Genomic DNA, 13,437 nt, shown 5'->3' with positions numbered 1-13,437 from the left:
CTTTCTCCTGCAACTTGATTAATGTCCTTGTATAGTACTGTAACATAGGTCCAGATCCCGTGGTAATATCAGGGATAAGAAATCTATCTGATTTCTATCAACTTAGAAGATGAAAAATTATAATGACTAAGAAGGACCTGGGATGTGCTTGGAAGTTACAAAATGTTATCACACACATTAATAACAGCTATCACTGCTTATTATATCTTTAGCACCACTGAAAAATATATTAAACTAATCTACTCTTCAAATCCTACGAAATTGGCATTAGCATCACCCTCATTTACCATCATCCACCTTATAAATGAGGAAACAGAGAAGTTGAATGACTACCCCAGAGAAACATAACTAATAACATGGCCCAATCTGATCCTCACAATTCTGAAAGGAAGTTGTTTTAGTTTCCTCTAAGGGAAGGTATTCACATCATTATTTCTTAGACGACGAGACTGAAGACAGGAAGATTCCATGATCTGCTCAAGCAATCAGGGTGGGCTATGGTCTTATCCAAAAAGGTTCAAATACCAGAAATGTGAGGAAGAATAATTTTATTTAATAAACAGATTGAGGCCAGGCACGGTGGCTCATGCCTGTAATCCTAGCACTTTGGGAGGCCGAGGCGGGCAGATCACCTGAGGTCAGGAGTTCAAGACCAGCCTGGCCAACATGGTGAAACCCTGTCTCTACTAAAATACAAAAATTATAGGGCATGACGGTGGGTGCCTGTAATCCCAGCTACTTGGGAGGGTGAGATGGGAGAATTGCTTGAACTGGGGAGACAGTGGTTGTAGTGAGCCGAGATCACACCACTGCACTCCAGCCTGGGCGGCTGAGACTTCGTCTCAAAAAATAAATAAATAAACAGATTGAGAACATTCAGAAACTCTTAGGAACTATTAGATTCATGATCAACAGGTTACAACAGACAAGAGCAGCAAGATGGACCCAAAGAAGAAGAATATATTCCAGCAAAACATGAAATGGAAAATACAAAACTACAATTTTACCTTTCGGCTATTGGTGAGAAACAGGTTACGAGCTGAAGCTTTCTGCTTATTTGCCTAAAATATTTAAAAAACAGTATTTCATTTAGGATTCATTTTTGAACTAAGACTATGTAGAATGAACAGTCTTTTAATCAATTCCTAGAGGATCAGAAAATGTCAAGCCGAGCAAGATACATTACTTCTGTAAGTCATCCAGATGTACTGTCCAACACCATACATAAAACTATTAAAAAAGCATCAAGAAGAATCAGTGTTGTGGATGCCTTAAATAGTCTTCTGTATACTTTTAGGAAGACATTAAGTTATATGTAAGGCTTGAAGTGGACTAGCAAAATGTTAAAATACCTAAACCTTAGTACCATCCTGATTAAAAACATGTTGCTTACCAGGGCCAATCTGCAAAGCTGAGAGAACAGGGCACCCAGATACAGGAATCATTAGGAAAACGATAAACTAGTCTCCCAAGTTGTGATTCTAGCCCCACCTCCAGCCTAGGCAAACCTGATGTCACTACTACTCAGTTTCTGCCACCACATAAGCCTAATCTTCTCTAAAACTAAACTCCAAGGAAGACCTAACACAAAATGACCCAGCAGCCCACAACCCAGTATCCAGCTATTTGTGTTTTCCACTCTAGCCAAGGGGGGAAAAAAGTCAGTAGACATCTGACTCCCCACGATGTCTATCTGACATGGAAGAACACACTGAAGAGGCAGAGCTGGGTGGCTCTTTCATTACTGAAGAGCACTCTCCTTGATGCTAAAGAAACAATGGGTTCAAAGTGACAAAGAAGGTCTAAAAGCCATTTCTCTAAAGTTTGCATATAAGACAGCAAATTTAAAGGAATATAAAAAACTCTTACTAATTAAAGAGCTATTGTCACTCTGAAGCCAGGAACCTCAAATATTCCCACTAAAAAGTCATTTCTTGGCCAGGTGTGGTGGTTCACGCCTGTAATCCCAGCACTTTGGGAGGCCGAGGCAGGTGGACCACTTGAGGTCATGAGTTTGAGACCAGAGTGGCCAACATGGTGAAATCCCATCTCTACTAAAAATAGAAAACTTAGCCGGGCATGGTGGCACATGCCTGTAATCCTAGCTACTTGGGAGGTTGAGGCAGAAGAATCACTTGAACTCAGGAGGTGGAGGCTGCAGTAAGCCGAGATCGCACCACTACACTCCAGCCTGGGAGACACGAGCGAAACTCCGTCTCAAAAAAATTAAAAAAAAAAAAAGCCATTTCTTGGCCACGCACAGCAGCTTACACCTGCAATCCCGGTATTTGGTGGAGGCTGAGGCAGGAGGATCACTTGAGTCCAGGAGTTCGAGACTAGCCTGGGCAACATAGTGAGACCTCGTCTCTAGAAAAAATAAACAGAATTGGGCCGGACATGGTGGCTCATGCCTGTAATCCCAGCACTTTGGGAGGCCGAGGTGGTTGGTTCCCCTGAGGTCAGGACTTCAAGATCAGCCTGGTCAACCTGGTGAAATCCTGTCTATACTAAAAATACAAAAATTAGCTGACTGTGGTGACAGGCATCTGTAATCACAGCTACTCGGGAGGCTGAGGCAGGAGAATCGCTTGAACCCGGGAGGTGGGGATTGCAGTGAGTCGAGATCGTGCCATGGTACTCCAACCTGGGTGACAAAAGCGAAACTCCGTCTCCAAAAAAAAAATTAAAATTAAATAAAATAAACAGAATTAGCTCAGCATGGTAGCACACACCTATAGCCCCAGGTACTCAGGAGCCTGAGGTGAGATTACTTAAGCCTGGGAGATCAACGGTGAAGTGAAACAAGATCAGTCCACTGCACTCCAGCCTGGGCAAGAGAACAAGACCCCATCTCAAAAAAACGAAAACTCATTTCTTTCATTGAAAGGGCACCATGTGAGGCCTCTTCATCAGGTACTAAGCAGGTTTTCCCATAACTTTCCCATCAAGAATGCTCAAGCATAGGCCAGGTGTGGTGGTTCACGTCTGTAATCCCAGCACTTTGGGAGGCCGAGACGGGCAGATCATGAGGTGAGAAGATCGAGACCAGCCTGGCTAACACGGTAAAACCCTGTATCTACTAAAAACACAAAAAAAATTAGCCGGGTGTCCTGGCAGGCGCCTGTAGTCCCAGCTACTCAGGAGGCTGAGGCAGGAGAATGGTGTGAACCTGGGAGGTGGAGGTTGCAGTGAGTCGAGATCACAGCACTGATTGCACCACTGCACTCCAGCCTGGGCAACAGAGCGAGACTCCGTCTCAACAAAAAAAGAATGCTCAAGCATAAACTATGTCTCCAGAAATACTTATTAACTGCTATAGAAAAAAAAATTTTTATTTTACAGTAGCAAAACACCACCATACCAAGGGATCAAATGCAATATCCTCAAAACATTAAAACAGGCTGGGCATGGTGGCTCACGCCTATAATTCCAGCACTTTGGAAAGCCGAGGTGAGCAGATCACTTGAGGTCAGGTGTTCAAGACCAGCCCGGCTGACATGGAAAAACCTCATCTCTACTAAAAATACAAAAATTAGCTGGGCGTGATGGCGCACACCTGTAGTCCCAGCTACTCAGCTACTTGGGAGGCTGAAGTGGGAGAACTGCTTGAACCCAGGAGGCAGAGGTTGCAGTAAGATGCAGATCTAGTTTTATCTTTTTCAAAATTGCTACCCAGTTGTCCCAGTATTACTAATTTATAAGTTCACTGGTTTATTCTACTTGTCTATTTGCCTATTCATGTGCCAGTACCACACTTTTTTAACTGTAGAGGTTTTGTAGTGTGTTCTAATGTTTAGTAGGGATTTTCCAATTCTTCCCTAGCTACTCCTACATTCTGACTTAGTATCAACTTTTCTCAATTCATAAAATACCCTGTTTCTAAAAAAAATCCAATTTATAATGAAATATCCTGTTTCTATTAGGACTGCACTCAATTCATCCTTAAGAGCAGTATGTTAACAACTGGCGCATCTCACTTAAGGGTAAATAGACATTCCTTGGACTATAATTGCAACTTCTTTAAAAACAAAAACAAAAAAAACCGCTGCATATGGCATCTGGCTTGCAACTGTTAATTTTGAAATTATATCAAAATAACATGTTATTGGCTGGGCACGGTGGCTCACGCCTGTAATCCCAGCACTGTATGAGGCCGAGCCAGGCAGATCATCTGGGGTCAGGAGTTCGAGACCAGCCTGGCCAACATGGTGAAACCCCATCTCTACTAAAATACAAAAATTAGCCAGGGGTGGTGGCATCTGCCTGTAGCCCTAGCTACTTGGAAGGCTAAGGCAAGAGAATTGTTTGAACCTGGGAAGTAGAGTTTGCAGTGAGCCGAGATCATGACACTGCAATCCAGCCCAGGTGACAGAGAAAGACTCCGTCTCAAAAATAATAATAATAAAATAAAATGTTATCAAAACCAAATGAATTAAGAGAGGAAAAATGCTTATACATGTTTCTTTTAAATCGTTCACATCTTATTCTAGTGCCTGTGATTATCCAGCAACATTCAAACATTTGTAAATTCTCTAAGAAACATATCAACTCCTTTTTATTTTAATTTTTGAGATAAAATAAATATTTATTATGTTACACATTCTGTTACACAAGCTAGCATGCAGTGGTGCGATCTCAGCTCGCTGCAGCCTCAACCTCCTGGGCTTAAACTATCCTCCTGCCTCAGCCACTTGCATAGGTAGGGCTACAAACATGTGCCACTACACCCAGCTCGTTTTTGTAGAGATGGGGTTTCCCCATGTTGTCCAGACTGGTCTCAAACTCCTGGGTTCAAGCGATCCACCCACCTCAGCCGCCCAAAGTGCTGGGATTACAGGTGTGACCTACCATGCCTGGCCTCTTTTTAATTTTTTCTAATATCACCTATAAGTTAGCTGTCAAGTATCTACCGCTATATTTAAGAAAACTACATTCTTTCCTCGAAGAAGTTGCTCTCGAATTTTTTGACCAAGGAGCATGACACAATAACTAATTGTCCTGTGAATTCTGACCACATTCTAGAAGAAACTGTTAACTGAAGAGTACTACTCAGCATTCCCTTGATTCCAACAGATTAATTTCCTTGCGGAACTCCTATCTGTGAAAGTATCTAGCTCTCAGAGTTCCTCTTTAGTGGGTGGGAAGAGAATACATTCTCCCAATCTCCATGTCCTGGAGGCATTCACTTACCTTTGGTAGTTCCTTTTTCACAATGCTGAGCCATACTTTCCTGCGACGAGCATTCAACTGCTCAATGGATAAGTGCTTTTTCTTAGTGCCAGGGGGAGGTGCATCATGAGAAAACTTGGCAAAGACTTTGGTCTGGTGGTGATGGCGACGAGGGGATTCTTCAGAGGAAAGTTCTTCATCTCTTCGTCTTTTTTTCTTCACTTTTTTCAACTTAGCTGCAAAAGAAACAGAAGCTAACAGGGTTGCACTTCCACAAAAGATGGTCACAAAGCAACCTCACAACTTAAAGAATGCAAGGTTCTTTCCTTATTCCACTTGACACTGACAACATATATCCCTTTATCTACTCAGACCCATGAATATTCCTAGAGGAAGAAAAATAAGAGAAGAAGAAACATACTGATTGATATCTCACTAACCTGGAAAAGAACACTGGATACTCACTCTGTTTACATGAAAGTGAAATACAGAATAAAACCCGAGAACCAAATTTCTTTCTTTTTTTTTTTCCCCAGAGACAGAGTCTCACCCTGTCGCCCAGGCAGGAGTGCAATGGCGCAATCTCGGCTCACTGCAACCTCTGTTTCCCAGGTTCAAGTGATTCTTCCGCCTCAGCCTCCTGAGTAGCTGGGACTACAGGCGCATGGCAAGAACCAAATTTATTTTGAACCTAATAGGTAAGCAAGTGTCTGAGGTATCACAGATTCAACGAATAGTCAAAGGAAGGAAACTTATTTCTACTTGGTGGCAATATAAGGTGGCTATACATCTATGCAGTGTGGGGAAAATAAGAAAAAAGTATACCTATAAGGCGGATAAAGAAAAATAAAAGAGAAGAAAAAAACACACTAATATGTCACTAAGACTTGCAAGACAAAAATACATGAAACAAAACCTTAATTCAGGTTGGAGAAAGGGTGTGGAGGGTGAGAAAACACTAATCAAGATGATGGAAAAAGAAGGGAAGGCTAAAAGGAGCCTTTTTGAGTAGAATTCATACCGTCAAGCCTGGTGCGGTGGCTCACACCCGTAATCCCAGCACTTTTGAGAGGCCAAGACAGGCGGATCACCTGAGTTTAGGAGTTTGAGACCAGCCTGGCCAACATGGTGACACTCCATCTCTACTAAAAATACAAAAATTAGCCAGGTGTAGTGGCGTGCACCTGTAATCCCAGCTACTCGGGAGGCTGACGCATGAGAACTGCTTGAACTCAGGAAGTGGAGGTTGCAGTGAGCTGAGATAGTGCCACTGCACTCCAGCCTGGGTGACACAGCAAGACTCCATCTCAAAAAAAAAAAAGAATTAATACTTTCACAGGAATAAAATTTGCCTTACAAAGATAGTTTAAAACTTTCTCTTTCAGTTTCCTTCCTGACATCCAGCTGCTGAGAGCTCAATAAGAGAGGAAAGGACACTTCCTGTCAAACATGCAAACAAACACTACAGAAGATCATCAGGAGGTGATCTATTTTAAATCACCTCAGACAGCAACAATGATAACTTATTCCAAACACTTTGGGTTACTTTTCTTACTTCTCTGTGCATAACCAACTTCCTATCCCAGAACATTTGCAATATTTGCAGAGTGTGTATAAGAAAAATGGAATAAACTAATTTTGCCTAAACCTTTAGCTAGGAATCCGTCTTTCCAATTGTAGAACTAAAGACTACAAGCCAAATACGAATAAAGGTTAATAATATAGTCTACCCTTCCTATCTGTGGGTTCTACATCATGGATTCAACCAACTGAGGATCAAAAATATTCAGGGGAAAAAAAAAAGAGAATGGTTGCAGCAGCTGTACTGAATACGTACAAACTTTTTTTGATTGTTATTCCCTAAACAATATAGGATTACAAGTATTTATATAGCATTTACATTGCATTAGGTATTATAAGTAATCCAGAGATGACTTAAAGTATATGAGAGGATGTGCACAGCTCATATGCAAATACTATACCATTTTATATAAAGAACTTGAGCATCTCTGGATTTTGGTATCTGCTGGGGGTCCAGAATCCAATCACCCATGGATACCAAGGGGAAAATTGTACTTGCTACTAAATAGAAAGAGAGTTTTTCAAATAAAGCAAATTTCTTTTTTTTTTTTTTTTGAGACGGAGTCTCGCTCTGTCGCCCAGGCTGGAGTGCAGTGGCGCGATCTCGGCTCACTGCAAGCTCCGCCTCCCGGGTTCACGCCATTCTCCTGCCTCAGCCTCCCGAGTAGCTGGGACTACAGGCACCCACAACCGCGCCCGGCTAATTTTTTGTATTTTTAGTAGAGACGGGGTTTCACCGTGGTCTCAATCTCCTGACCTTGTGATCCGCCCGCCTCAGCCTCCCAAAGTGCTAGGATTACAGGCGTGAGCCACCGCGCCCGGCCAGCAAATTTCTACCATATGGACTATATATAAAGTCCAAATGCACCAGTAGGCCACATGCAATTCTGAAACTAAGAATGAATATATGTGGAAGGCAGTTCAACATGCTCACCTTTAAGTTTCTTTTCCTCCTTAAATTTCTTTTTCTTGGGTCCAAGTAGGTGCCGTTGCTGCTCATAGAAAGGGTCGTATGTGGAGAGCAGGCCTGCACTGTAGTACTGATATTGCTGCAACTGAAGCAGGCAGAGACCATGATGGGCCTGTTTTCTAATTATCTTTACTACAGAAAACTAAGCCAGAGGAAATCATAGCTTCTAAATACAGTATTCTTCCCACAAAGAGATCAGTAACATTTAGTATATCAAAGAGAATCACTTCCTTAACTTCAAATGAGTTCAGCTCCTATACATGTAACAGGTCACTGAAAATAATGTAAGAAAGCAAAACTCTTCATGCTTCTGAATTTCTACCAGAATACTTACTTAAACCTGACATATACTGAGATATGAAATTAATTCCTTGCAGAAATGTCTCCCCTTGGAAACTCACCACCAAGAAATAAACCATATTTCTATTACCAGCAGGTCCTCAGCTTTACTAAGGTTCCTAATGCTGCTTGCTTTCCTTTTTTTTCTTTTTTTTTTGAGACAGAGTCTTGCTCTGTTGCCAGGCTGGAGTGCAGTGGTGTGATCTTGGCTCACTGCAACCTCCACCCCTTGGTTCAAGCGATTCTCATGCCTCAGCCTCCCAAGTAGCTAGGATTACAAGCACACACCACTATACCCAGCTGATTTTTGTACTTTTAGTAGAGATGCGGTTTTACCACGTTGGCCAGGATGATCTTGATCTCCTGACCTCGTGGTCAGCCCATCTCGGCGTCAGTCCACCTCAGCCTCCCAAAGTGCTGGGATTACAAGTGTGAGCCACTGCAACTGGCCCTTCATGCTTGCTTTTCTATTAGTCATATGTCTGCTTCAAATAGTCACCAGTCATCCCAATTCTTGAATCTTTCAAGTCTTTTCTCTCTTCATCTCCCACTAAGAGAGTCTGCTATCATTTAGATAGTGCCTACATTGCCAGAATTCTAACATACGAATAACGTAATTCTTTCCATCCAGGAAGTGATAAGTAAACGCTTTTAAATATTTCACTTAATCCCCAAATCTCATATTAATTTTGTCTTACATATTACTAATGCATAAATATAAATTAAAATTAGGTAGCCCACTGTTAAATCTCTTTCCTGGATTATAGCCAAATAAATTGTCCAAGGATTGAAATAAGACTGAAAGATTAACATGGGGAACTAATACAATGTCCTCTGTTAAAAATCAAAATTAAATTAGCATGGAGCGCCAAGTCCCTTAGTGCTGGAGTTTAAGAAGGAAGGAACTTTTTACATCAAATTGGTCAGATATTCTGTTTACCACTTCTACAGGTTTATAAGGTTCAGAATATTATTCCAATCTCTCTGAACTAATTTTGGACCTTAACTAATTGCTAGAAAATTCTTAGGTCTTCAAATATACTATTGCTCATTATGTACAATGTTCCACACTTGTAGAAATACTCAGAACCCGGCCAGGCAGGATGGCTCACCCCTGTAATCCCAGCACTTTGAGAGGCTGAGGCAGGCGAATCACCTGAGTTTGAGACCAGCCTGACGAACACTGAAAAACCCTGTCTCTACTAAAAATACAAAATTAGCTGGGCATGGTGGCGCATGCCTGTAACCCCAGCTACTCAGGTGACTGAAGCAGGAGTATCGCTTTTACCCAGAAGGTAGAGGTGGCAGTGAGCAAGTATCACGCCATTGCGCTCGAGCCTGGGCAACAACAGCAAAATGAAAGAAAGAAAGAGAAAGAAAGAGAAGGAGAAGGAGAAAGAGAAAGAGAAGGAGGGAGAAGGAGAAGGAGAAGGAGAAGGAAGGAAGGAAGGGAGGGAGGGAGGGAGGGAGGGAGGGAGGGACAGAAAGAAAGAGAAAAGAAAGAAAGGAAGAAAGAAAGAAAGAGAGAGAAAAAGAAAGAAAGAGAAAAAAGAAAGAAAGAAAGAAAAGAAAAGAGTTAGAAGGCTTTGGTAACAACGTTCAAATAGCTGTCACTCAAAACTATCATCATTTTAATGTTAGTGTATGAAGAGCTTTCCAAGAGAGAAACACTACTCCCAAAGAGCAAGTGCATGAATAAGCAACACTAGAATGTAAGCATTCCAGTAATTCCTCAAAAGGCTAAGCAAGGAGTTTCCATACGACCCAGCAATTTCTCTGTTAAGTACATAATGAAGAGAAATGAAAACACATCCACATAAAACCTGTACACAAATTTTCATAGCAGCATTATTCAAAATAGCCAAAAAGTAGAAATATGTTAACCATAGTTCATGAACTGGACAATGCATATATAAAGTAAGGTATAAATACAACAAATATTTGCAATAAAAAGAAATAAAATGCTGATACATGCTACAACATTAATCAATCTTGAAAATATGACACTAAGTGAGAGAAGCTGGACACAGCCACATGTTGCATGATTCCATTTGTATAAAATGTCTAGAATAGGCACATTTATAGAAACAGAGTGGATTGGGCTGGGGATGGTGGCTCACGCCTATAATCCCAGCACTTTGGGAGGCCAAGGCAGGAGGATCACCTGGAGTCAGGAGTTCGAGACCAAGAGACCAACCTGGCCAACATGGTGAAAACTTGTCTTTACTGAAAATGAAAAAATAAGCCAGGCGTGGTGGCGCACGCTTGTAATCCCAGCTACTCGGTAGGCTGAGCAGGAGACTCACTTGAACCTGGGAGGCAGAGGTTGCAGTGAGCCAAGATCGTGCCACTGCACTCCAGCCTGGGCAACAGAGCGAGACTGTCTCAAAAAAAAAAAAAAAAAAAGAGAATAGAGTGGATTGGTGGTTGTCTGGGCTGAGGGATAGATAAAATGAGGGGCAATAGCTAAGGGGCACGCAGTTTCTTTATGAGGTGATGTAAATATTCTGGAAATAGGCAGTAATGATAGTAACACAACTCTATGAATATATTAAAAAAATACTGAATTGCACACTACATAAGGCTAAAGTTTTGTTATATGAATCACATCTCAATAAAGCTGCTCTATCACTACCTAAACATAAAGTTAAAATGACGTATCTCGGCCGGGCGCGGTGGCTCAAGCCTGTAATCCCAGCACTTCGGGAGGCCGAGGCGGGTGGATCACGAGGTCAGGAGATCGAGACTATCCTGGCTAACATGGTGAAACCCCGTCTCTACTAAAAATACAAAAAACTAGCTGGGCGTGGTGGCGGGCGCCTGTAGTCTCAGCTACTTGGGAGGCTGAGGCGGGAGAATGGCGTGAACCCGGGAGGCGGAGCTTGCAGTGAGCCGAGATCACGCCACTGCATTCCAGCCTGGGAGACACAGCGAGACTCCGTCTCAAAAAAAAAAAAAAATGACGTATCTCTTTTTTTGAAGAACATATCTTTTAGTCCAGTACATTTGAAGTATTAGTAGTTTAATTTCATTGATATCAGGGAATTTTAGAAAAAAAAAATTTCTTTTTTTGAGATGAAGTCTCGCTCTGTTACCCAGGCAGGAGTGCAGTGGCATGATCTCAGCACACTGCAACCTCCACCTCCTGGGTTCCAGCGATTCTCCTGCCTCAGCCTCCTGAGTAGCTGGGATTACAGGCATGCGCCACCATGCCCAGCTAATTTTGTATTTATAGTAGAGACAGGGTTTCTCCATGCTGGTCAGGCTGGTCTCGAACTCCAGACCTCAGGTGATTCACCTGCCTGGGCCTCCCAAAGTGCTGGGATCACAGGCGTTGAGTCGCCGCGCCCAGCCAAGTTTTCGTATTTTTAGTAGAGATGTAGTTTCACCAAGTTGGCTGGGTTGGTCTCAAACTCCTGACCTCAAGTGATCAGCCCCCTTCAGCCTCCCAAAGTGCTGGGATTACAGGCGTGAGCCACCGCACCCAGTCAGGAATTTTCTTTAAGTTCCGGGGTACATGTGCAAGATGTGCATGTTTGTTACACGGGTAAACATGTGCCATGTGGTCTGCTGCACCTATCAACCCATCACCTAAGTATTGAGCCCAGTATGCATTACCTATTTTTCCTGATGCTCTCCCTCCTCCTGCACCCACCTGCCCAGGCCCCAGTGTGTCTTGTTCCCCTCCTTGTGTCCACGTGTTCTCACTGTTCAGCTCCCACTTACACTTACTGCTGAGGATAATTTCCAGCTCCATAAAATGATGTATCTTGATATGGAGTCTTGCTCTGTCACCAGGCTGGAATGCAGTGGTGTGATCCCGGCTCACTGCAACCTCCGCCTCTGGGTTCAAGCAATTCTCCAGCCTCAGCCTCCTGAGTAGCTGGTACAGGCGCATGCCACCACACCCAGCTAATTTTTGTATTTTCAGTAGAGAGGGGGTTTCACCATGTTGGGCGGGATGCTTTCAATCTCTCGACCTCGTGATCCGCCTGCCTCAGCCTCCCAAAGTACTGGGATTACAGGTGTGAACCACCACGCCCAGCCAAAATGATGTATCTTTAATGACTATAAAGCAGAGGGTGAATACTCAGTCTGAAGTGTTTCTCCTGAAACTCTTACCTCCTTGTCTTTACTATACTTATTTTGGTGAAGTTTCTTATATTTGTGTAGCCGAAGCATGTTGTGAAGTTCTTCTCTGCTGAGATTGAGTTCTTCTTCATCATCGTCTTCACTCTGAGAATCAGCCTCGCTGGATTCATCACTTAGCAAAATGCTCTGAAAAGGATGAAAATAGAAATGTATCTTTTGCTGTGAAGCAATTCCATTAATAATCCAAGCATTTTTTCCCAGATACAAAACAATGACAAAAACAGCAGGAAGACAGTCACTCCAGTTCCCCTTATGATATGCTTTACAAATTCAACTGAAAAACATTAAGGATACTAATTAAACTTAGGGAATACAAATTAAAATGCAATAAAACATGGGACATGCTATCAGCAACAAGGCTAAAAATTCCTCTGAATACTTACAAAAGTAGAAACAATACATAACTATCCTATACATACAAACTATACATACATGCCAAACACGAAGGCAAAAAACACAACTACCTATAGGGTATAAAGAAATACAGAAAGCAATCTGTAATGGCCCAAAAGGAGAAATATCCCAAATATCCATTTATTGATAAATGGATATATAAAATGTGGAATATCCAGATGAGATGTAATTCAGCCATGAAAAGGAATAACACATTAGTAGGTGCTACAATATGAAGAATCTTGAAAATATTATGCTAAATTAAAGAAGCCAGTCATAAAAGGTCACATGTTACCATAGGATTCAATTTATACGAAATGTCTAGCCTGGGAGTGGTGGCTCACACCCGTAATCCCAACACTTTGGCAGGCCCAGGCAGGAGGATTGCTTGAGGCCAAGAGTTCGAGACCAACTTGGGCAACCTAATCAGATCTCTTCTGTACAGAAAAAGGCATGTGCCTATAGTCCCAGCTACTTGGGAGACAGAGGAGGGAGGACTGCTTGACCCCAGAAGTTTGAGGGTGCAGTGAGCTATGGCTGCACCACTGCACTCCAACCTAGGAAACAGAGCAAGAGCCTATCTCTTAAAAAGAAAACAAAAACAAAACCAAAAATTCCAGAAGAGGCACATCAATACAGACAAAAAGCAGACTAGCAGCTGCCAAGGGAGAGAGGAAATAGAAAATGGAGAGTGACTGCTGGCCGGGCGCAGTGGCTCACATCTGTAATCCCAGCACTTTGGGAGGCCGAGGCAGAGGGATCACAAGGTCAGGAGTTTGAGAACAGTCTGGCCAACATGGTGAAACCCTGTCTCTCCTAAAAATACAAAAATT

At 42.4% G+C, this 13,437-nt stretch overlaps 1 protein-coding gene across 2 annotated transcripts in view; it reads right to left on the bottom strand.

The window, feature by feature from the left end:
* Positions 1-13,437, bottom strand: part of LOC105492045 (INO80 complex ATPase subunit) — a 138,403-nt gene that overhangs the window by 101,903 nt on the left and 23,063 nt on the right. For both annotated transcript variants that reach the window (XM_011758894.3, XM_024795963.2), the window contains exons 5-8: positions 12,182-12,337; positions 7,685-7,805; positions 5,191-5,405; positions 1,008-1,061 (exon numbers count right to left, since the gene is read on the bottom strand). In XM_011758894.3, coding sequence (XP_011757196.2) covers positions 1,008-1,061; positions 5,191-5,405; positions 7,685-7,805; positions 12,182-12,337 — 546 coding nt within the window. The remainder of the gene's footprint in view (positions 1-1,007; positions 1,062-5,190; positions 5,406-7,684; positions 7,806-12,181; positions 12,338-13,437) is intronic.

Source organism: Macaca nemestrina, chromosome 7 (genome assembly GCF_043159975.1).
Source record: "Macaca nemestrina isolate mMacNem1 chromosome 7, mMacNem.hap1, whole genome shotgun sequence".
NCBI classification, from domain to species: Eukaryota; Metazoa; Chordata; class Mammalia; order Primates; family Cercopithecidae; genus Macaca; species Macaca nemestrina.
This window is presented reverse-complemented; position numbering and strand designations above follow the sequence as displayed.